Source organism: Ranitomeya imitator, chromosome 3, assembly GCF_032444005.1.
Source record: "Ranitomeya imitator isolate aRanImi1 chromosome 3, aRanImi1.pri, whole genome shotgun sequence".
Classification (NCBI taxonomy): Eukaryota; Metazoa; Chordata; class Amphibia; order Anura; family Dendrobatidae; genus Ranitomeya; species Ranitomeya imitator.
Window position 1 is genome coordinate 418,135,503 of NC_091284.1, and position 26,267 is coordinate 418,161,769.

The 26,267-nt window shown below is 45.2% G+C and overlaps 1 protein-coding gene across 1 annotated transcript in view; it reads left to right on the top strand.

The window, feature by feature from the left end:
• VMP1 (vacuole membrane protein 1) overlaps window positions 1-26,267 on the top strand; it is a 247,704-nt gene that overhangs the window by 114,802 nt on the left and 106,635 nt on the right. The window contains exons 7-8 of the mRNA XM_069757189.1: window positions 5,739-5,906; window positions 21,269-21,400. Coding sequence (XP_069613290.1) covers window positions 5,739-5,906; window positions 21,269-21,400 — 300 coding nt within the window. The remainder of the gene's footprint in view (window positions 1-5,738; window positions 5,907-21,268; window positions 21,401-26,267) is intronic.

Here is a 26,267-nt window from a genome sequence, read left to right on the forward strand (position 1 = left end):
TTATATACTCACCCGCCGTTGTCCAGCGAAGCTGTCCCTATGCGTGCGCTGCTGCCGCCAGCTTCCGTTCCCAGAGATGCATTGCAAAATCACCCAGATGACTTAGTGGTCTCGCGAGACCGCTAAGTCTTCTGGGTTATTTCGCAATGTATCTCTGGGAACGGAAGCTGGCGGCAGCCGCGCGCGCATCGGCGGACGACGGAAGGTGAGAATAGCAGGTTTTTTGTTTTTTTATTATTTTTAACAGATCTTTTTACTATTGATGCTACATAGGCAGCATCAATAGTAAAAAGTTGGTCACACAGTGTTAATAGCAGCGTTAACGGAGTGCGTTACCCGTGGCATAACGCGGTCCGTTAACGCTGCCATTAACCCTGTGTCAGCGCTGACTGGAGGGGAGTATGGAGCGGGCGCCGGGCACTGACTGGACGGAAGTAGGGAGGGACTAATTCTCGGCCAGACTGTGCCCGTCGCTGATTGGTGGCTGCCGCGACCAGTAAGAGACGTGGGATTTCCGGGACAGAAAGACAGACAGGCGGAAGTACCCCTTAGGCAATTATATAGTAGACTAGATGGTAGCCCGATTCTAACGCATTGGGTATTCTAGAATATATATGTAGTTTATGAAGATTTTAGAATAATACATTGAATACACAGACTGCGCCTGTCGCTGATTGCTCGCGGCCGGCCACGTAGTATATAGCACAGCCACGTAGTATATAACACAGCCCACAGAGTATATAGCACAGCCACATAGTATATAGCACAGCCCACGGAGTGTATAACAGCCCACGTAGCATATAACACATCTCACGTAGTATATAACAGCCCACGCACGTAGTGTATAACACAGCCCACGTAGTGTATAACACAGCCCACGTAGTGTATAACACAGCCCACGTAGTGTATAACACAGCCCACATAGTATATTGCACAGCCCACGTAGTATATTGCACAGCCCACGTAGTATATTGCACAGCCACGTAGTATATAGCACAGCCCACGGAGTGTATAACAGCCCACGTAGCATATAACACAGCTCACGTAGTATATAACAGCCCACGCACGCAGTATATAACACAGCCCACGTAGTGTATAACACAGCCCACGTAGTGTATAACACAGCCCACGTAGTGTATTGCACAGCCCACATAGTATATTGCACAGCCCACGTAGTGTATTGCACAGCCACGTAGTATATAGCACAGCCACATAGTATATAGCACAACCATGTAGTATATAGCACAGCCACGTAGTATATAGCACAGCCACGTAGTACATTGCACAGCCACGTAGTACATTGCACAGCCCACGTAGTACATTGCACAGCCCACGCAGTGTATTGCACAGCCCACGCAGTGTATTGCACAGCCCACGCAGTGTATTGCACAGCCCACTATAACGGACACTACTAGAACTAAGAGTGGACCCTCTAGACCGTGGGCAGCCCTACCCCTGGGCGAGCAGACCTAGGGATGAACCGACCCCTATACAGGGACCGTAAGGGGCAGGCCCAGAGGTCACTTACCCACAGTGGAAGTACCGAGAGGGACGGCTCCAGGGAAGAGAACAAAAAGGCACAGAAGGAAACCCGGCAGGACTGTAAACCAGAAGGGGAACACGGACGCCAGCGAGAGACTGTGGAACAAACAAAAAGGAAGGTTAAGAATACTAAGCAAAACAGAAACGGGAACCACAAGAACAAAGGACGAAAACGGAAAGGAACGCAGTCCGCCAAAGAGGCGGCGAACAGCGGGCAAAGAACGAGCACAGGAAATGCTAAGACAATCAGGCAAAGAGGCACAGAGGAGGACGCCTAATATAGCAAGGACAGGGGCAGGGATTGGTTGAGACTATACTGACCTATCCCTGGGAATCGTATAGGGTGCAATGCGCCTGCCCCTATTGTGGAAGCCAGAGCGCCTGCGCAGGGTCAGCAAGCCCTCAGTGACCGAAGACTCCGGAAGTGACGCGGAGCCGGCGGGACACCCGAACCCGGAAGTGGAATGCCGGGAACGGGCCGCTGCAGGGGAAGGAACAGAGCGGCGAGAGCGCGCCGCAGGACGACCAGAGACCCCAACAGGAGAGGACGAGCGAACGCGACCAGACCCGACACCGGGACCGCGGCGAGCTGCAGCAGCAACAGCGGTAACACCCACGCAGTGTATTGCACAGCCCACGCAGTGTATTGCACAGCCCACGTAGTATATTGCACAGCCCATGTAGTATATTGCACAGCCCACGTAGTATATAGCAATGTGGGCATCATATCCCTGTTAAAAAAAAAAAAAAAAGGATTAAAATAAAAAAGTTATATACTCATTGCACAGCCCACGTAGTATATTGCACAGCCCACGTAGTATATTGCACAGCCCACGTAGTATATAGCAATGTGGGCATCATATCCCTGTTAAAAAAAAAAAAAGAATTAAAATAAAAAATAGTTATATACTCACCTTCCGTTGGCCCCCCGGATCCAGGCGAAGCGTTTACCGGTGCTCCTCGCGTGCTCCACTCTGAAGAGTACATTGCGGTCTTGTGAGATGATGTCGTAGCGGTCTCGCGAGACCGCTACGTCATCATCTCACGAGATTGCAATGCATGGAGCGGTCACCGGAGCGTCGCGAGGAGCGGGAAAGGCATGTTCTGGATCCAAGGGGCAGACGGACGGTGAGTATATAACTATTTTTTAAATTATTTTTAACATTAGATCATTTTACTATTGATGCTGCAGAGGCAGCATCAATAGTAAAAAGTTGGTCACACAGGGTTAATAGCAGCGTTAACGGAGTGCGTTACACCGCGGCATAGCGCGGTCCGTTAGCGCTGCCATTAACCCTGTGTGAGCGCTGACTGGAGGGGACTATGGAGCGGGCACTGACTGCGGGGAGTAAGGAGCTGCCATTTTGCCGTCGGACTGTGCCTGTCGCTGATTGGTCATGGCTGTTTTGCCACGACCAATCAGCGACTTGGGATTTCCGTGACAGACAGACAGAAAGACGGAAGTGACCCTTAGACAATTATATAGTAGATAGCAGTGCAGTAGAATTGCTATAACTTATAACTGTGATCAGACTGCAGAAAGTGCCCTCCAGACACAAGTTCGTTAAATCATGCATCGGGATCTCCGATATAATGGCAGAAGGTCTTTTTTCCATCTGCCTGTGCGCTAAATGCTGCGATCACAGCATTTAGGGGGTTAAAGTGTTGGGAGTGGTGCAGGCATTTACATTTTTTATTTAATAAATCCTGAGTACACATGAAAGTTTGTAATATATGTTATCAGAGAAATCTGCTTTTTTGCCTCCTGGATTGAACATTCACTCTCAATTCACAGGTAAAATCTGTATTCAAAGAAGACAGATTTTCCCATTACTGAGATAGAAGATGAGCGCTGGTGCCTTTAAAATTCTGTGGAGAGCAGAAAAGGAAAAGCTAGAGTCAAACAGGAATTCTGCAGCAAGTTCTCTTGAAACTAGTTCACTATAGAACTTATTAATTGAAGACAGATTTTTTTTTTTTTTTTATATGAGTTGAGAATATTGAAACTGAATGATTAGTTTATCAAGAGAAAGACGCAGATTTCTTTGATACGATATATTACAAAGTCCCCTATTTTAATGTGTTTCACTTTAAAGACTATCTCTGGTACTTTTAAATGTAACCCAAAGGGGTGGTCTGAAACTAATATTAATTTTCATACTGAATGTCTTACTATTTATTTTAATAATATGTTACTTTTTCTAATATAGTTTATTTAAAAAGTCTCTACTCTAAGGCTACGTTCACATTAACGTTGTGCGGGGCAGCGTCGGCGACGCAAGACACAACGCATGCAAAAACGCATGCACAACGCAGCTTTTTGTGACACATGCGTTCATTTTTGCACGATTTTTGGCGAAGAAAAAACTGCATCATGCAGCGTCCTCTGCGCCCTGACAGTTGCGCCAAAATGACGCATGCGTCACAAAACACAAGACAACGCATGTCCATGCGCCCCCCATGTTAAATATAGGGGCGCATGACGCATGCGTCGCCACGGCTGCGCCCGACCCTGCCCCGCACAACGCTAATGTGAACGTAGCCTATCTGGTTTGCTTTACTTTTTTTGTTTATTTGTTTCCATTTTGATGATACTTTGTTTGAGAATCCCCAGTGCATGCTGCAGCCTTGAAAAGAAGCTTCATCAGAGACATCCGTTTCAGGGGCTGGGCTAGTCCCTGCTGTACTGTGCATACCTTGGTTGTCAATTTTGACATATCCTCAGTACGAACTCCTTTCCAATATTCTTTTCAGTGCACAGTGACAATGCGCTCCCAAGTCGGCTCTAATTAGAATTAATGAGTCAGCAAGAGAGCGCACTGTCAGTGCGCATTGTATGGAGATAATCCAGTGAGCATAAACCAGCCTTGCCCCCAAAAGTGATGTCTGTTTCAGTATTGCTGGACTTGTTTTGGAGGGTGAAATCCTGCTGACAGATTCTCTTTAAATGCGTTGTGTAGTGAACAAACCTGTATTCTCTCTCTACAGTACAGTGTACAATTATATTTTAGAACTCTAAAAGATAACAATAAAAAAATGCTAAACATACAATTAACTACGGTAGTTGACACAGTCATGTAACCTTTTAGAGAATCTCAGACAGACCAGAAGCAACTTCTGGGACTCCCCCAACTTTGCATGCGGTCTTTGTCAGTTCATTTTATCCTTTTGAGCTTAGCTTCACACCCTACTTTTCACATACTTCCCTTTGCCAATTCTTGTCTTTCACAACCTCTTGCCCCAACATTAATGTATTCTGTAGTAATGCAGCAATAGGATTGTTGCACTAGTATATCATGAATAATAGTGTTTGTTTTTGTTCAGTGTGCTTGTATGGCTTTAGCAAGTGCATTTTACAGCAAACAAGAACCAAACACTATGTTTTCCAATGAATAAAGCATGTATATATTTCTTATTTAGGTGTCAGAAAGATTTAACATTTATTTTTTATATTACCATGGATGTAAGTTACTGGAAAATGGTCATTGTAAATTAATAACTGGTTGAGGTTTTTATGCACTAATCCAGGGTTATGACACATGATGATGTGAGTCTAGTCTAGATAAACTTGTGCTTGGGGGTGTAGGGCAGTGACTCATTTTCAATGATATTTGAACACTCAAAAGACAATATACAATATGTCTCAATATACAGTGTATCCACTATAAATGTTTTTTGCTCCAGTTTCACAAGTCATCTGCAAAATAAATAGGTGTGTGTATATATGTGTGTGTGTATATATATATATATATATATATATATATATATATATATATATATATATTTATATATGTATGTATATATATATATATATATGTATATGTGTATATATATATATATATATATATATATATATATATATACTGTGTGTGTATATATATATATATATATATATATATATATATATATATATACAGTATATACTGTGTATATATATATATATATATATATACTGTGTATATATATATACAGTATATACTGTGTGTATATATATATATATATATATATATATATATATAGTATATACTGTGTATATATATATATATATATATATATATATATATATATATATACACAGTATATACTGTGTGTGTATATATATATATGTGTGTGTTTTGTTTTAATCAGATATACTTTTATATATAATGTATGTCCCCTCCATGCTAATATATATATATCTTTTTATGTCTTTTCAGGGTCCTCACATAGCATCTGTGACACTTGCTGCTTATGAATGTAATTCTGTAAATTTTCCTGAACCTCCATATCCAGATGAAATTATATGTCCAGATGAAGAAACTGTAGAAGGTGCTATTACTTTATGGACCATCATCTCCAAAGTTAGACTGGAAGCCTGCATGTGGGTCAGTACATAGAAAGTAAAACAATCTGAGTTAGTTTTAACAACTTTTTTAGTTTTTACACTAAGACTAAACAGAAGGGCAGCATAATGTCCCTCATCTTTACCACTGGGACAAAAGGGAGCCAAATAACTGTCCTCTACCTACCCACTTTGTGACATACTGCATCCTGAAGAATATTGATTTAGTACAGTTTCCCAAACTCCAGTCCTCTTAACCCCTAACAGATTATGTCTCTGATTCATCATGGACTTTGAGCCTGTTTTTTTTGTGTTTTACACCTGTTTATTTGTTTGCACCCAATTCATTATTCCATTTGCTCCTTGCTTGAAGTCTATTTTATATGTGCTTGCTTGTTTTACACTTTATGGGCGCAGCTTTACTCCACTCACCCCTATGTATTTTTGATAACATTAAAATTTAGCGCCAAATTATTGAATTGCATGGTCCATTTTGATGAATTTGGCGCCAAAAAAGGTAGCTAATGTGAGGCAAAAAAGTGACTTAAACCCTCCCCCATCCCCACCCCACACAAATGATGAAACTGGGGGTCATGGATTTCCTTAGCATTGGTGGGAGAACCTAGCAAAATTTCTCATGCATTCCATCGCTTGTGCAATACAAGGAAATCATAAATATTCTGTTGGAGTGCAGAGCGGAGTTTGGGAAACACGGATATAGTGCTACAAGAAAATGGGCCCGATTCATCAAAGCTTTCATACCAGAATTCTGGCATAAAAGCTTTGAAAAGTCGCAAAATTTAGGTACAACTTGGGAGTTGCGCCAAATTTTTACAACTTTTGGTGTACTTATGCCAGTTTCTCCCAGCTCTGCCAAAATAGGTGGAGCTGAGCGCGTGACTCCACTGGACATCTAATTCATGATGACCTGTGACATTCCCTATGCCAGGACTCTCACTCCTGTCCCTAGAGTAAGATTTGTGACTTGGTGCTCTGAGGTGCATGCCAGTCCTTGGATGCTGCAGATTCATGAACGGGAATGCAAGCACCTCTTCATGACTCTGGAGCGTCTGCCTCCTGCACGCCCTCTTATCAAGTCTTGCGTGAACAATGCAGGTCTTGGTGAATAGAACCCAATGTGCGTAACATTTGCTGTAGCTGTGGGGACAATTTACGGTAAGCACAATAAGATTTTATCCACTTAATATATCAATTAAGCAGTACTGGTCACCTAGTGTGACTGTGTGAGACACAACACTAGTAAGGTATCAAAATAGAGCTTTTCCCTTCACCTATGACAGCACACCTGAAAGAGGAATCTGGCCAGCCAGGACAGGAAACCTACTGAAATAAAAGAGTGGTACCTCTCCCCCGATTCAGTTGGGTTTCCTGTCCTGACGGGAACTCTCGCGCTGAGACCGTGGCGGGTTGAAGGTTTTGTTATTTTTTTATCTACTTACCTATTCCTTTCCCGGCACTGGAAGAACAGGCACATGCCTGTATCTCGGCCTTCAGGTGTTGGATGTGCCATCCACGGGTCCAGTCGGCCTTAGCTTACGTGCGGTCATGTGCTGCACAGACAAGGGCCTGGTGGCTCTTCTGCATCCACTGCAGTGCTCTCCCTCCTCTGTCTTCCGGCCTCAGCTCCGTAGTGAGTCTGGCTACTGGGGGCGCAAAAGTCTTTCTGGGAATGGGCGTGCCCACGGGACGTCAAAAAGGGGTGTGCAGGAGGCAAAATGACGGCGACCTGGGTGAAAAAGACGGCCGGGATGCGTGGAGACTTGGCACATCCTGGAGGGGGAAATGGAGGGGACAGGGGCATCATTGTTGGCACCGGAGGAGGTGAGAAGCGCAGTGGATCCCCTCTAAAAAGGAGGGATGACCACAGGAGAAATGCTTATGTCCAAAGCTCCCCATCATGGAGGATCTCAGATGACAACAACAGCAGCCTTTACAGCAGCAGGAGTAGTCACCAATATCTGTGCCTGGTCACCAGCTCGGGCACACTAAGAGGATCAGCCACTCAAGTGGCAGGAGTGGCAGCCATCCCGGTTAGAGGTCACAGGACTATTCGGTATCCAGGAGAGACGTTATATGTCCCCCAATCAGCCTCTGAATCCGGTACCCTTGATATAGCAGCGGGTGGTGAGTGATCATCGAGAATGTCACCTTTTTTGTTACTAAGGGCCATTTTTTGCTTAAATCACTAGGGGCCTAGGAAGGCTAGTGCCAAAAAGAAGAATAAAGAATGTGTCCTTTGTAGGACCCTGCTGGCAGTTCATTGACAGAAAAATCTCTGCTCTGACTGCATTCAAAAAAACTGTATGTGATGAGATTCCTGACTTTGCCACGAGTCTTAGGTCCATGATCAGGACTGAGGTGCAAGGTACCCTAAAGACCCAGTTAATAAAGGGGAGCAAGAGAGCTCAGGAGGTCGTTACGGAATCGAAGGCCTCTGTACAGTACATTGGAGAATACCATAGTGAATCACCGTCCTCCTCCTCCTTGAACAGTGATATAGGTGGCCGACTTTGCTTTCTGGCTGAGGATAAGGATAGGTTGGTAAGGGCAGTCAGGTCAACAGTGGACCCGAAAGAGGAGAAAGTACCTAAGTCACTAGAGGATACAATGTTTGGGGACCTGGGGGAAAGGAGGAAGTGTACCTTTCCTGGAAATTCCAGGATATGGGCGCTCATAAATAGAGTGAAAGAAGCCGGAGAGATCTGGTAGCCTGCCCTCATCTTCTAAGAGGAGATACAACTTTGAGTAGAAAGACTCGGAGAGTTGGCATAAAATCCATAAAATCGAGAGAGCAGTAGGGAAATCCTCTAAAAGGTCAGCCCAGCCCTTTAAGGACTCTTGCGCACTTAGAGACCCGTTGGATAAAAAAGCTGATGGGTTGCTGAGGCACACCTGGGATGCAGCCGCAGGGGGTCTGAAGCCAGCAATAGCTGGGACTTGTACTGCCTGCTCCCTTATGGTTTGGCTGCAACAAATGGAGGAGCAACTTAAGAGTAAGGTCCCGAGAGATTATATCTTGGCCAATATGACTCTTGCAGGGAGCAGAAGCCTTTCTAGCAGACACCTCTGTGAGGTTAGTGGCTAGGTCGGCGAGCCTATCCATTGCGAGAAGATGGGCCTTATGGCTGGAGGAGTGTCCGGGAGACCTGCCTTCAAAAAATAAACTCTGCTCCATCCCATGTGATAGCCACTTTCTCTTCGGACAGAAGCTAGATGACATTTTGGAGAAGGCAGACGACTAAAAGAAGGAATTCCCTAGTTTCCCGGCTCAAGCTAGGAAGCGTTCTATTTGGAGGAGGAAGTTTAATAGGGGACATCCTCCGAGAAAAAGAAAGAGCTTGGAGTTCAAGGATAGAAAGGGTTCCGGATATATGTTCAGAGGACCCGCTACACCTTCTAAAAAGCACTCCCAATGACGTCAGGTCATGTAGGGGGAATGCTCTCCCTCTTTCTCCCTGACTGGGTGAACATCTCCCCCTGTCACTGGATCTTAGGTATCATCAAAGATTATTATTATTTATTGTTATAGCGCCATTTGTTCCATGGCGCTTTACATGTGAGGAGGGGTATACATAATGAAAACAAGTACAATAATCTTAAACAATACAAGTCATAACTGGTACAGGAGGAATGAGGACCCTGCCCGCGAAGGCTCACAATCTACAAGGGATGGGTGAGAATACAGTAGGTGAGGGTAGAGATGGTCATGCAGCGGTTTGGTCAATCGGTGGTAACTGCAGGTTGTAGGCTTGTCTGAAGAGGTGGGTCTTCAGGTTCTTTTTGAAGGTTTCGATGGTAGGCGAGAGTCTGATGTGTTGTGGTAGAGGGTTCCAGAGTAGGGGTGATACGCGAGAGAAATCTTGTATACGATTGTGGGAAGAGGAGATAAGAGGGGAGTAGAGTAGGAGATCTTGTGAGGATCGGAGGTTGCGGGTAGGTAAGTACCGGGAGACGAGGTCACAGATGTATGGAGGAGACAGGTTGTGGATGGCTTTGTACGTCATGGTTAGGGTTTTGTAGTGGAGTCTCTGGGCAATGGGGAGCCAGTGAAGGGATTGACAGAGGGGAGAGGCCGGGGAATAGCGGGGGGACAGGTGGATTAGTCGGGCAGCAGAGTTTAGAATAGATTGGAGGGGTGCGAGAGTGTTAGAGGGGAGGCCACAGAGCAGGAGGTTGCAGTAGTCAAGGCGAGAGATGATGAGGGCATGGACTAGGGTTTTTGCAGATTCATGGTTGAGGAATGAACGGATTTGTGAAATATTTTTGAGTTGAAGTCGGCAGGAAGTGGAAAGGGCTTGGATATGTGGTTTGAAGGAGAGATCAGCGTCAAGGATTACCCCGAGGCAGCGAGCTTGTGGGACTGGGGAGAGTGGGCAGCCATTTACTGTAATGGATAGGTTCGTTGGGGGGGGTCGCGTGAGATGGGGGAAAGATTATGAATTCTGTTTTGTCCATGTTAAGTTTCAGAAACCTAGCGGAGAAGAAGGATGAAATAGTGGACAGACATTGAGGGATTCTGGTTAGAAGGGAGGCGATATCTGGTCCAGAGATGTAGATCTGTGTGTCGTCAGCATAGAGGTGATACTGAAAGCCATGAGATTCTATGAGCTGTCCCAGGCCAAAGGTGTAAATGGAGAAGAGCAAGGGCCCAAGGACTGAACCTTGTGGGACTCCGACAGATAGGGGGCGAGGTGAGGAGGTGGTGTGTGAGTGGGAGACGCTGAATGTCCGGTCTGTTAGGTATGATGAGATCCAGGATAGGGCCAAGTCTGCGATGCCAAGGGATGAGAGGGTTTGTAATAATAGGGAATGGTCCACTGTGTCAAAGGCAACCGACAGGTCGAGGAGGAGGAGGACAGAGTAGTGTCGCTTGCTCTTGGCGGTTAAGAGTTCATTGGTGACTTTAGTTAGGGCAGTTTCGGTGGAATGGTGTGACCGGAAGCCAGATTGTAGGCGGTCAAAGAGGGAGCAAGAAGAGAGATGGGAGGACAGTTCAAGGTAGACGTGTTGTTCCAGTAGTTTTGAGGCATAGGGGAGAAGTGATATAGGGCGATAGCTAGATACAGAGGATGGGTCAAGAGAGGGCTTTTTGAGGATAGGTGTGATGGAGGCATGTTTAAAGCTTGAGGGGAAAACACCAGTTGTTAGTGATAGGTCGAAGAGATGGGTTAGGGTTGGGATGAAGATTGTGGTGAGGTTTGGGATGAGGTGGGATGGGAGTGGGTCAAGTGCACAGGTGGTGAGATGTGATCTTGAGAGTAGAGTGGAGAGTTGATCTTCTGTAATGGTGGAGAAGTTGGTTTTGGAGGTGGAGGGCTGGGAAATCGGGAGGAAGAGCTCTGGGGGTTGTTGACCAAAACTGTCTCTAATGCTATCAATCTTCTGCTTGAAAAATGAGGCAAAGTCTTCAGCAGAGATAAGTGGGGAGGGAGGAGGTGCTGGGGGACGGAGGAGAGAATTGAAGGTGTTGAATAACTGTTTAGGGTTGTGAGAGAGAGAGGATATGAGAGATGAGAAGTAGGTTTGTTTAGCTGTGGCGAGTGTGGTCTTGAAAGTAGTGAGGGACTGTTTGAATGCGATGAAGTGCTCGTTAGAGTGGGATCTTTTCCATCTGCGCTCAGCAGCCCTGGAAGCTCGCCTCAGTTCTTTGGTCAGGCTGGTGTGCCAGGGCTGTCTGTTGATTTTGCGAGCTTTGGTATGTGTAAGTGGGGCAGCAGATTCCAAAGCTACAGCTATTGTGGTGTTATATAGAGCAGCAGCGTCATCCGCATTGTGTATGGAACTTATGCCTGTGAGGGGGAGGAGGGATTCAGAGAATGAATGTAGGTCAAGATGTTTAATGGTCTTTAATTGTCACGATTCCCCTGACCGCTGTCACCAATGGGTCAGGATTCACACCGTGACCGTCACCCCTACGTCACGGATTGAGGTGACTTTAGGCCAACAGACGGCTATAGATTAGCGAAATTAGGATTATTTAGTCTAGAAGAAAGACGACTTAGGGGCGATCTAATAACCATGTATAAGTATATAAGGGGACAATACAAATATCTCGCTGAGGATCTGTTTATACCAAGGAAGGTGACGGGCACAAGGGGGCATTCTTTGCGTCTGGAGGAGAGAAGGTTTTTCCACCAACATAGAAGAGGATTCTTTACTGTTAGGGCAGTGAGAATCTGGAATTGCTTGCCTGAGGAGGTGGTGATGGCGAACTCAGTCGAGGGGTTCAAGAGAGGCCTGGATGTCTTCCTGGAGCAGAACAATATTGTATCATACAATTAGGTTCTGTAGAAGGACGTAGATCTGGGGATTTATTATGATGGAATATAGGCTGAACTGGATGGACAAATGTCTTTTTTCGGCCTTACTAACTATGTTACTATGTTACTATGTATGTTACACATGTGCAGGGGGGCTTATCTTAGTTATCCCTCCACTCCACGATGTGATGAAAAACCACACACAAGGCTATTGACCTCTTAGTTTACAGCAGGGGCTTATTCTAGGTATCCCACTGCTTTTCTATATACCACGAACTGCAGGGATTTATGTATATCCCGCTTACAGTTCCACTTAACACTTGCAGCTCTCTGGCGCCCCCCTTACTCTCAGGTCAGATTAGGTACTGCACCCTGGGTAATTAGTCGCCAGAAAGGCTGCCTGCTATGTACTGGCTATTGGGCACGCTGCAGCGACGCAATAACTACTCCCACTCAGGCAGGAACAATAATTATTAACGCCGCAGCCGCTACAACATAACCCAAAAGTCTGCACACTTCTCGCTGCCACCAGCTTCGATTAAACGGGTCCGAAGCTAACCCAACACAGTAGCGTAATTATCTTCAAGAGACAGGGTACGTTTAGAGCATGGATGAATGAACTAATATGAAATATTATATCCCATTAAAGATGGTCTGAAGATAGACTTTGTCCAACCACCTCACCAGACCTTTGTATTAACACCCCGCAGGAAAACCCCAGGAGAACAGCTGGTCCTGGAGGCAGAAATCTTGGGACTCATACAAAAGCGGGTTCTGTGCAAAGAGATAGGAAGTAGATTTTATTCCCCCCTCTTTTTGATAAAGAAGCCGGATGGTTCTCTAAGAACTATTATCAAGCTCAACCGATGGATTGTGAATTATTCCTTCAAGATGGAGTCAGTGAACACAGCTATAAAGCTGTTATACCAGAATTGTTTCATGGTGGTCATCGACTTAAAGGATGCCTATTATCACATCCCAATCCATCGGGATCATCAAATGTTCCTGAGGGTGGGTCTGTATGTCCAGGGAGGAGTCAGACATTACCAGTATACAGCCCTTCCATTCGGACTGTCAATAGCTCCGAGAGTATTTACCAAGGTAATATCGGAGGTGATGGCCTACCTTCGTTCTCAGAACACCGTTATCATCCCGTACCTGGAGGACTTCCTTATAGTCGGAAGGTCAGAAGATCATTGTGCAGAGCAGGTGAGGGAGGTGACGGTGGTCCTGGAAGAGGTGGGATGGATGAATAAATACCTTCAAATCAAGACTAAAACCGGAAAGGATACAATCCTTCCTGGGGTTAGTTTTGGACTCCAAGCGCCAGATCTGTCTCCTCCCACAGGACAAAGTAGCCAAGATAATGGCTCTGGCTCTGTCAGCTATACATCAGCCAAAAATGATGCAAAGAAAAGCAATGTCCTTGCTAGGATCCCTAACATCCCTTATCCCAGCAGTAAGATAGGCCCAATTTCACTTAAGGCAGCTACAGTGGGAGGTCCAGTCTGCACAGAGGTCATTAAAAGGGCATTTAGAGAGAAAGTTACATCTTTCTTCTGCAATAAGGGATTCTCTATCTTGATACACAGTAAGAAAACATTTGTCGTTGGGGCCAGTGGATAAGACCAGTGGATGACATCACAGCAGATGCGAGCAATACTGGATGGGGGGCACATCTGCATCTGAGGTGTCGCTCAGTTCAAGGGACCTGGTCTCCTCTAGAGAGGGGCCAGCGCTCGAACTTGAAAGAACTGTGGGCTGTGGAAAGAGCCTTCAGACACTTTCTCCCCTTTCACCGGGGTCGCCATGTTGGACAATCGCGCAGTTAAGGCTTATATCAACCACCAGGGGATAACAAGGTCCCATACCTTAATGCTTAATGATGGCAGCAGACATCCTACTCCAGCTAGCGGAGCATCACCTACTGTCCCTTACGGCACTTCGCATAAGGGGCATAGACCACACAAGGACAGACTTCCTGAGTTGCAAGAAATCGAGACAGGGAGAATGGTCTATAAATTCCTAAATTTTCCAGCAGATAGAGCGGGCATGGGGGCGGCCGGAGATAGCTCTGTTTGCCAGTTTACACAACAGAAAAGGGAGGAACTTCTGTTTGTTAAACCCAAGAGAGAAACCATTCGCAGTGGATGCTCTTCAGATTTCTTGGAGGTTCAGAGTGGCCAACGCATTTCCACCAATAGCGACGATTCCACCAGTCATGAGGAAGATCAGGGAGGATCAGGCAAGGGTACTAACCCCTTCACCCCAACGCCTGTTTTCAACTTCCTGACCAGGCCGTTTTTTTCAATTCTGACCACTGTCACTTTGAGGTGATAACTCTGAAACGCTTCAACGCATCCTGGTGATTCTGAGACCGTTTTCTCATGACATATTGTACTTTTTGATAGTGGTAAAATTTCTTTAATATGACTTGCATTTATTTGTGAAAAAAATTTAAAATTGGCAAAAAGTTTGAAAATTTCACAATTTTCAAAATTTTAGTTTTTATGCCCTTAACTTAGAGAGTCATGTCACACAAAATAGTTAATAAATAACATTTCCCACATGTCTGCTTTACATCAGCACAATTTTCGAATCATAATTTTTTTTAGTTAGGAAGTTATAAGGGTTAAAAGTTGACCAGCGTTTCTCATTTTTACAAGAAAATTTGCAAAACTATTTTTTTAAGGGACCACCTCACACTTGAAGTAACTTTGAGGGGCCTATATGACAGAAAATGCCCAAAAGTGACACCATTCTAAAAGCTACACCCCTCAAGGTACTCAAAACCACATTCAAGAAGTTTATTAACCCTTGAAGTGCTTCGCAGGAATTTTTGGAATGTTTAAAAAAAAAATGAACATATAACTTTTTTTTCACAAAAAATGTATTTCAGATCTAATTTGTTTTATTTTACCAAGGGTAACAGGAAAAATTGGACCACAAAAGTTGTAGTCCAATTTGTCCTGAGTACGCTGATACCCCGTATGTGGGGGTAAACCACTATTTGGGCGCACGGCAGGGCTCGGAAGGGAAGGAGCGCCATTTTACTTTTTCAACGCAGAATTGGCTGGAATTGAGATCGGATGCAATGTCACTTTTGGAGAGCCCCTCATGTGCCTAAACAGTGGAAACCTCCCAATTCTAACTCCAACCCTAACCCCACCACACCCCTAACCCTAATCCCACCCCTAACCACAACACACCCCTAACCCTAATCCCAACCCTAACCACACCCCTAACCCTGCCACACCCCTAATCCCGACCCTAGCCCCAACCATAAATGTAATTCAAACCCTAAGGGTATGTGTCCACCTTCAGGATGGCCGGCGGTTTAGTTGGAGCGGCTTTGCCGCTCTGCGCTAAGCCCCGCCCCTTCTGGGGACGCGATGATGCCGGATGTGTTCATAGCACACATCCGGGATCATCGCACCCATCACGTAGGGCCCTGTGCTATATCTTGCGGCGACGCAGCGTCGCCGCAAGATATACGGACATGCTGCGATCTGAAAAGACGTGCAGCATGTCCGGAGTTGCAGGGCCGCCGCGTGCGTGTTACCACGCATAGTGGAGACGGGATTTCATTAAATCCCCTCCAGTATGCTGTAACATCTGGACGCTGCGTGTTTGACGCTGTGTCTCTATGCTGCGTCTAACTCGCAGCGTTTACTGCACGTGGACACATAACCTAAGGCTGCCATCGCACCAGGAGTGCAACAAGTAGAGGAAAAGTATAATAGAAACATGTGCACCACTTCTGCATTTATCACCAACTCCTGGTTTTGGCTTACAAATACTGATGTAAAATACTGACCAAATATTGGTAGTGTGACGGCAGCCTAACCCCAACCCTAGCCCCAACCCTAACTATAACTTTTGCTCTAACCCTAATTTTAGCCCTAATTCTAACTAGCCCTAACCCTCAGGGTATGTGCACATGTTGCTGAATTGCCGCGGAAATTTCTGCATTTTCCTGCTAAACACTAGTGTTTTGCAAGCGTAATTACCGTAGCTTGCAGAATTCTAGCGTTTTCCAAGCGATCTGCAGCATCGCTTGGAAAACTGATTGACAGGTTGGTCACACTTGTCAAACATAGTGTTTGACAAGTGTGACCAACTTTTTACTATTGATGCTCCCTATGCAGCATCAATGGTAAAAAGATATAATGTTAAAAATAATTTTAAAAAATAAAATATCGTAATATTCTCACCTTCCGGCGGCCCCTGAAGCCTTCCCGATCCTCGCGATGCTCCCATTCCCTGTGATGCCTCGTGACAATGACCCCAGATGACGTAGCATCACATGAGACTGCTACGTCATCACAGGTCATTGTTGCAAAGCATCACTGGAAATGGGAGCTGCCGGGAGCATCGCTAAGGCTACGTTCACATTTGCGTTGTGCGCTGCTGCGTCGGCGACGCAACGCACAATGCAAACAACGCATGCAAAACGCATAGTTTTGCGACGCATGCGTCCTTTTTTTGCCAGATTTTGGACGCAAAAAAAATGCATCTTGCTGCGTCCTCTGCGCCCCAACGCTTGCGGCAAAAAAGACGCATGCATCGCAAAAGCATGCAAACGCATGTCCATGCGCCCCCATGATAAATATAGGGGCACATGGCGCATGCGTCGCCGTGGCTGCGCCCGACGCAGCCCGGCAAAACGCAAATGTGAACGTAGCCTAAAGGTACCGTCACACTTTAGCGACGCTGCAGCGATACCGACAACGATCCGGATCGCTGCAGCGTCGCTGTTTGGTCGCTGGAGAGCTGTCACACAGACCGCTCTCCAGCGACCAACGATCCCGAGGTCCCCGGTAACCAGGGTAAACATCGGGTAACTAAGCGCAGGGCCGCGCTTAGTAACCCGATGTTTACCCTGGTTACCAGCGTAAAAAAACAAACAGTACATACTTACATTCAGCTGTCTGTCCCTTGCCGTCTGCTCCTGCACTGACTGCTGGCCGTAAAGTGAAAGCAGAGCACAGCCACAGCGGTGAGTCACCACTGTGTGACTCACCGCTGTGCTGTGCTTTCACTTTCACTTTACGGCCTGATCGCTGGTACGTGTCACACATAGCGAGATCGCTACTGAGATCGCTGTTGCGTCACAAAACTTGTGACTCAGCAGCGATCTCGCTAGCGATCTCGCTATGTGAGACGGGGGCTTAAGGCCTTGGCTGGATCCGGGGGCAGCCAGAAGGTGAGTATATAACTATTTTTTTATTTTAATTCTTTTATTTTTAACAGGGCTATGGTACCCAGGGCCTGGAGGAGAATCTCCTCACCTCCACACCCGGGTACCATCCGCACATGATCCGCTTACTTTGCGCATAGTGGGCATAGCCCATGCGGGAAGTAAGCTGATCAATGCATTCCTATGTGTGTTCGGAATCACCGCAATTCCGCACAAAGAATGAGCATGCTGCGTATTTTTCCGCTATGTGATTCCGCTGCGGAAAAATATGCAGCATTAGCACAGCATTGCGGAATCCCATTGTATTCAATGGGCTGTATTGTGTATGCGTTTTCACCGTGATTTCGCGGCGAAAAACCGCCGCAAAAATGCATACAATCCGCAACATGTGCACATAGCCTAATGGGAAAATGGAAATAAATAAAAAAAATTATTTTATTATTTTTCCCTAACTAAGGGGGTGATAAAGGGGGGGGGGGGGGGTTTATGTTTGACAGCTGTCACACACTAAAAGACGCTTTTTATAGCAAAAAAAAATAGTTTTTGCATCACCACATTGTGAGAGCTATAATTTTTCCATATTTTGGTCCACAGAGTCATCTGAGGTCTTGTTTTTTGCGGGACGAGATGACGTTTCTATTGGTACCATTTTCGGGCACATGACATTTTTTGATCGCTTTTTATTCGTTTTTTTGGGAGGCAGAATGAACAAAAACCAGCAATTCAGGAATTGCTTTTTTTATATATAATTTTTTTTGTACCGTTCCGCGTGTGGTAAAATTGATAACGCAGCTTTATTCTTCGGGTCAGTACGATTACAGCGATACTTCACTTATATCTTTTTTTCATGTTTTGGCGCTTGTACACAATGAAAACTATTTTATAGAAAAAATTATTATTTTTGCATCGCTTTATTCTGAGAGCTATAACTTTTTTATTTTTCTGCTAATGTCTTTTGCGGGGCAAGATGACATTTTCAGCAGTTTTTTATTTACATTCGTCTTTTTGATAGCGTTTTATTGCACTTTTTGTTCAGCAGTATGATGATAAAGCATAGTTTTTGCCTTGTTTTTTTTAAGGCATTCACTTAAGGTATTAACTAGTGGGACAGTTTTATAGAACGGATCGTTACGGATGCGGCGATACCAAATATGTGTACTTTTATTGTTTTTTTTATTATTATTTACATAAATAAATGAATTTATTGGGAAAATATTTATTTATTTTTCTTTATTTCGGGATTTTTTTTTTAAATATGTATATTTTTTTTTACACATTCTAATTTTTTTTTTTTAACCTTGTAACATTGTTGGGTCATCATTATATCATGTCAGTGATCTGACAGGCAGTTGAAGGAGGCTTGCCGACTGGAGCTGGGGGTCTCCATGGAGACCGCTGGAATAACACGCGATTGTTCTCTATGCCACTGTCACTACTGACAGCAGCATCAGAGGGGTTAAATGCGCACGATCTGTATTAGCTGATGCACCTCCACAGGTTGGTAAATCTATCTTGTTGTTGAGGGAATGGGAGACGTGGATAACCTACGCTGCTAGTGATGTATCCACAAAAATTCTAATATGCGGTTTATTCTCAACGCGTTTCACAGTTCTCAAATTCTTCTTCAGGAAAACCACAGACATTGTACATAGTAGCAGGGAACAGACTTAAATAGTACAGATATTCAAATATGAGCGTCAAATGAAAAACGCCCACATTGGGTTTGTATGATTCATCCATTGTCCATTACTAATAAAGCAGAGTATGAAAAAATGTGTTCAAAGAAAAAAAGATTGCGTTCTTTTGTAAAAACAAAAATGTTTGTTTGTTGAGAAATTTCATAGAGAGATTTTATATAAAATTTCTCTTAAAAAAAAAAAAAAAAAAGTCTCGTTTTTTTTTTTTGTTTTCAATAAAATGTGCTCTTTTTCCTATGAACACTTTTTTCAGACTACACTTTATTTTTGGCACCATTTAGGTTTCGCTCTCACTTGTGTATTAAAGGGAACCTGTCAGCCCCCCCAGGCGTTTGTAACTAAAAGAGCCACCTTGTGCAGCACTAATGCTGCATTCTGACAAGGTGGCTCTTTTAGTTCGGGTCCCTGACACTGCTGAAAGAATCGCTTTTGAAATTTGTCCCTCATACTGTGAAATCGCCAGGGGGATAGGCCTTTCCCCCCGAATCCAGACGCACCACAGCCGTCGATCATGGCCTCTGTGCGCCGGGCGCCACCTCCTCTTCCTTCATTAGCATCCCTGGCGCCTGCGCTGTAAGTTCGAAAAGTAGCGCAACTGCGCATGCCCGAAAAAAAAAATAACGGCGCAGGCGCCGGGGATGCCAATGAAGGAAGAGGAGGCGGCGCCTGGCGCACAGAGGCCATGATTGACGGCTGTGGTGCGTCTGGATTCTGGGGGAAAGACCTGCCCCCTTGGCGATTTCACGGTATGAGGGACAAATTTCAAAAATGATTCTTTCAGCAGTGCCAGGGACCCGAACTAAAAGAGCCACCTTGTCAGAATGCAGCATTAGTGCTGCACAAGGTAGCTCTTTTAGTTACAAACGCCTAGGGGGCTGACAGGTTCCCTTTAATAGGATTAGTGGAATCCACTAAAAAAAATTGAATTGGATTTGGGACTATGTTATTCAATGAGAAAGTGCAAATCTGCCTATTTTTTCTTTGCTGTATTCGGCATGAGAAAAAAATCCCAGCATGCTACGATTTCACTCTGAAATCAGATTGGTGCGAGAAAAAGTCGCATGCCACATGGACCATCAGTATAGCATCTGATTTTTACGGATTCATTACAGTTCTGTAACATAGGAAACTGTAAATGATCCTGGAAAATATTAATAGCTGCTGAGAAAAGAAAATCGGATTGCCTACGGACAGCACATGGATGACAAGTGAGAGAAAACCATCAAACCCTTAAGTCTGTTCTCTCCTACTATGCACAATTTTTGTGGTTCTCCTGAAAAAGAATCTGAGAACGGCGAAACACGTTGAGTATAGATCGCACTCTTGCCTTCTACACAGCATATTGGAATTGTTTGTAGACACATCACCGGCAGCGCAGGTTATCCACATCTCCGATTACCTCAATTAAAGGGAACCTGTCACCCCCAAAATGGAAGGTGAGCTAAGCCCACTGGCATCAGGGGCTTATCTACAGCATTCTGCAATGCTGTAGAAAAGCCCAGATGTAACCTGAAAGATAAGAAAAATAGGTTAGATTATACTCACCTGGGCGGGCGGTCCGATCCGATGGGCGTCGCGGTCCGGTCCGGGGCCTCCCATCTTCTTACAATGACGTCCTCTTCTTGTCTTCATGCTGCGGCTCTGGCGCAGGCGTACTTTGTCTGCCCTGTTGAGGGCAGAGTAAAGTACTGTAGTCCGCAGGTGGCGGGAAAGGTCAGAGAGGCCCAGCGACTGCGCACTGCAGTACTTTGCTCTGCCCTCAACAGGGTAGACAAAGTACACCTGCGCCGGAGCGTGAAGACAAGAAGAGGACGTCATCTGATGAAGATGGGAGGCCCCGGACCGCGGCGCCCATCGGACCGGACCGCCCCTGGGTGAGTATAATCTAGCCTCTTTTTCTCATCTTTTAGGATACATCGGGGCTTTTTGGGGATGACAGGTTCCCTTTAACATTGACTCTAAGGAATTTCAGATATAGGTGACACACAGAGTATCACATCACCAGTTTTCCTTAGGTCTTACCGGAAATACTTTTGGGTCTGTTATTGGGCTTCTATTTCCCTATGATATTTTGGAAGTATTACCAGATAGCATCTGTCTTGTGAACATTAAATATAGGATATAAATGTTTAAATTTTTTCATTAATTTATTAAAACTTACTTAGTCATTCTTTTAAATATTTAGAGAATGTTTTGATTGTATTTTCTTATGTGAATATATCTACAGGGTGCTGGCACTGCCATTGGGGAACTGCCTCCATACTTCATGGCCCGAGCTGCCCGTCTGTCAGGAGCGGAACCTGATGATGAGGAGTATGAGGAATTTGAGGAGATGTTGGAACATGCCCAGACAGCACAGGTGGGAATGGCAATCCTTTATCTAAATCCCAACTCACATTGTTTCCTTCCTGAATGGGAGGACATTCCCAAAGAGACCATGTGTTTACTCACTTACATTGATTGCGGTTTCGGTAAAGGGGGTCTCTGTAATGGGGAATGAGCTGCCTTTCCTTCCTATAACCTTAAATAGGACTTGTTACCAGGTCCAAAGTGGACTTATTTTGCATGCATTTTATTACTGCTGCTCCTATAAGTATTTAATTTATTTTTCTTTTAATCCGCCACGGGGTTCCAAAGATGTGGGCCTTTTTATTTAATGGTAATTTTTATGGTGTTTACAAGTGGCTGTTGGTCACAGGAATAATGCATAGCAGTCTAAAGACAAGACGTCAGAGGATCCAGTGAGCCACAACTCATTGATAACGGCCATAAAAATTAGCCCTAAATAATGAAAGGCCCATATCTCTGAAACTGTATGGCGGATATAAAAAAAAATGTAATATGAAGGACAGCGGCTGTCCATCTTTAACCAGAGGAATCCTGTTAACCACAGTACAGAAAAAAATAATTGATCATTCTATAGCCACCGAGCTGTGTTACCGGCTAACCGTATATTTCTTAAATTAATCATGGCTAAGCTTCAGTGGATGGTAAGTGCTCCATGAAAGGAATTCTCTGGGGAAAAGCTCATGCAATGTATTATGCCTAATGAAAGATCTGTAAGGTGGTGTGGGCCAGAATTACTAAAACTGTAATTTTTAGCCTGTCTGGACTAAGTTTGTACAATGTTGGGGGTTTTTTTTGTGCTAGAAATTTACATCAAATTTTTGGCACATTTTTTGAGGACAGTTTAGTTACACCCCTTTACCGATAAACCGTGCTTCTTTCCTGTGAAGCCATGGGCCCTTTTTGAGAAACAACTACGGTAAATAAATGTAGCCCAAAGCATGCAAGACAGCTTTCAGCAGAATAAATCATTCCTAGAAATATAAACCCCAAAGTGATCCCAGCTCAGAAACTTTGCCCCTAACGGAATTCGTCGTCTGGGGGTGTAATGACCATTTTTTTATGCCACAAGAGTTCCGCTGATTTCTTTACCATTGTGCTGTGTAAAAATGAAACATTACATTAGTTAAAATAATGAGTAGATTTGGTACAAAATGTTTCATCTTTACCAAGGGTTATAGGAAGAAAGTACCCCGTAAATGACTGCGCTCTTTCACTCGAGTACAGCAGTACCCTATAAATAGCCATACTCTACTGTTTGAGCTCAGAAAAGAAAGGGAACCATTTGGCTTTTTGGGCACAGAATTTTGTGAAGTAGTTTGTGGGCCCTACTTCCAGAGCCCCTAAGGTTCTAAAACAGCAGAAAGTCATCCCATTTTGCAAATTACTTTCAGGAAATGTATCTGTAGGTGTAGTGCTTCTTTTAACCCCATTGGCATTTTCCAGAAATTATTGAGTAGTGGATGCTGCAGAGTGAAAATTGCAAATATGCCATTTTAATGCCTGATACATAGTACTAAGCTGGTGCTTCTAGAGACACCCACCCTACAAATTTTTCATTGAGTTGTCCAGGACTTGGCCATTGATGACTCCTCTCAATATGAGATTGGATGGAGTTTGAACAGTGCACACCAAAACTGCTCCAATCGCGGCCCAAAAGCACCATGTATGGGTGGAACACAGCAACCCCTTAGGGTATGTGCACACGCTGCGGATCCGCAGCGTTTCCGCAGCTGCGAGTCCACAGCAGTTTCCCATGAGTTTACAGTTCAATGTAAACCTATGGGAAACAAAAATCGCTGTACACATGCTGCGGAAAGAAACGTGCGGAAACACAGCGGTTTACATTCCGCAGCATGTCACTTCTTTCTGCGGATTCTGCAGCGGTTTTACAGCTGCTCCAATAGAAAACCGCAGTTGTAAAACCGCAGTGAAATCCGCAGAAAAAACGTGGTAAATCCGCGATAAATACGCAGCGGTTTTGCACTGTGGATTTATCAAATCCGCTGCGGAAAAATCCGCAGAGGACCAGAATACGTGTGCACATAGCTTACAGCCTCCACCAGGCTCTTCGTACACTGAGTCTGGTGTGGGCGGAGGCAGCTTTCTCAGCTCTGCTGCATTGCTCAATCTAAAAACACTGATTTTGTCAGAACGGCTGCACCTAGTAATCTAAGTGATACATCACTATTCAGATTTTTATTTTACATACATTATGCTGCTGATGATATAGAAAAAAATCTGCTGACAGATTCCCTTTAATGCTGTTTTATGCTGTTCACCATGCAATTAATCACTTTATGACCTTGTTAACATGTTAAATGCCGCTGTCAATCACGGGATTGCGAGGCAAATGGTTTGGCATGACAGCCTGTACCGGCGTTCATAGAAGATTATGATTTCTGCCATACATAGCACAAGCAATCGGGAGATCGCAGCTTAAAGTCTCCTAAGGAGGGGGGCGTGTCCTAGCTGGCCATGTGAGTGGAAGCAGGGAAGAGTGCTCCTGCTGCCAGAAGGACAAAAATCCTGCTTTAACCCCGATTTTCGGGTAAACTCGCCTAAATCCGGCTGGCTGAAGGTCCGGAGAGTGCAGCGGTGCGGAGCGGCGGGTCCGGAGTCGGCAGCGATGACCAGGAGGCGGCAGAAAGACGCTGGCACCAGCGATGCAGGAGCAGGCCAAGATGGTGCCGATGCTAGGGAGGATGCCGAGAAGGAGAACGCCGCATGTCAGCGGCGCATGGAGGTGGCCGCAAAGCTGCAGCAGTATTCCAGAGTGGAGGCTGCTGAGGAGGCAGAACCAGGATCTGGAGCTGACCAGGAGGAGGAGGAAGCAAGCAAGGCTGAGCAGCATGAGGTACAGAGGGGGAAAGAAGGAGGCAGCATGGCTGGGGCTAGTGGGGGACCTGAAGCCATATCACAGGGAGAGGAGCCGACTCTTAGAGATGTTATCACACTGATCTCTTCATGTCAGCAATCCCTGAACTCCTTGGCCCAGCAGATGCAGGAAGTTAAAGGGGACACGGCACAGATTAATGCGGCTCTGCAGAAAATGGACAAACGTATAGGAGTGGTGGAGGAGAGGGTGAGCACGGCAGAAGATCACATAGTGAAATTACAAAAAGCTGAAAAGAAGTTTGCCCAAGCAATAGCCGAGCTCGCTGCTAAAAATGAGGATCTGGAAAATAGATCCAGAAGAAATAATATACGTATAGTGGGGCTGCCTGAGAAGACTGAGGGGAGAAATCCCACTGAGTTTGTGGAGAACTGGCTGTTGGAGAAGATTGGGAGCACAGTGTTGACAAAAGTCTTTGCTGTTGAACGTGCTCATAGGGTCCCGCCGCAGCCCCCTGCCCCAGGAGCAAATCCCCGTACCATGCTTGCTAAAATACTCAATTACAGAGACAGAGACATTATCCTCAGAAAGGCTAGAGAGATGGAGGATCTGACGGCTGGAGGTCAAAAAATCGCCATTTATCCGGATTATTCCGCTGCGGTTCAGAAACAGCGGATGAAGTTTACTGGAGTCAAGCGGCGACTGAGGGAGCTGGGAGTGCAGTACTCAGTGATGTTTCCCGCCAAGCTGAGACTGGTGGCTTTTAATAAGACCCACTTTTTCTTGACACCGGAGGACGCTACCCAGTGGCTTGATACTCATGAGAAAAACTTAAGGGAATGGGCGACTGACATTTCGGCGAGATCCAGTTGGGATTTGTTTTCTCTGTCGATAGAGGAGAGTTCTGCGCTCGTTAGCAATGGTTAAAGAGTTGAGCAACTGTTGGGGGTTTTGCTGGGCCATATTGAAGGAATGGCCGGAGGGGACAGTACCAACTACTAAGTACGGGGGAGGAGGGTTATGCTGGGTACTGTGAACTGGTTTGGTACTTTTTCTATATGTTAATATAAGCTGAAATGTTAAGATACAATAAAGTGAAAGTTGGGGGGGAAATTGTGATTGCTATGGCAGCGGGACGCGAATGGAGAGGGTTAAGTAAGGGAGAGTGTTTGCAGTGGGCAGTGGAGCCCCACTCTTGATGAGAGGAAGAATGCGTTATATTGGGGGGGTTAGGGGGGCAAGTTGGGAGGGGGCAGGGGGGATGGGAGGGTTGGGGCAGCTCATACTTGGGAAATTGGATACTTTAAGAAATGATGAGCCACATTATGGGAGATTGTATTAAAATATTGAGTTGGAATGTGAGAGGTCTGGCGGATAAAACACGGCGGGCGGCAAGTCTGCAGTATGTCCGAGAACAGAAGGTCTCAATGATATGCCTGCTGGAGACACATTTAGTGCGGGAGAGAGTGAACGTATTGAATAGGCGCTGGATACAGAGGGCGTATCATTCTACTTTCTCGACGTACTCTAGGGGTGTGTCTGTGTTAATACCTGCGGGGGTGCAGTATGAGGAGGTAATGGTAAAAGAGGATGTCGATGGTCAGTATGTGGTGGTGAAATGTAAAATAAATAGAGTGTTGATGTGTATAGCGGCAATGTATATTCCGCCCCCATACTCAAGTAAGAAGATAAGAGAGGTGCTGGAGAGGGTAGATCGTTGGGGACTGTTACCATCTCTAATTATTGGCGATCTTAATAATATCTGTGATGACTTTTGGGACAAAAACAAAAATCCCCAGAATAGAACAGGGGGACATATCACTACGTTTGGGACCTATGTCCGGGAAGTAGGTATGATTGATTTATGGAGAGTTAGACATATTGGGGAAAGGACGTACTCATGCTACTCGCCAGCTCATGGTACTTTGTCTAGGATTGACTTGGCGCTGGGTAACTGTTTACTGGACATGATGGTAGGGGAGGTGAGATATTTGCCTAGGGCTCTTTCAGACCATAGTCCAGTTGAGGTGGAATTTCGGCCGGT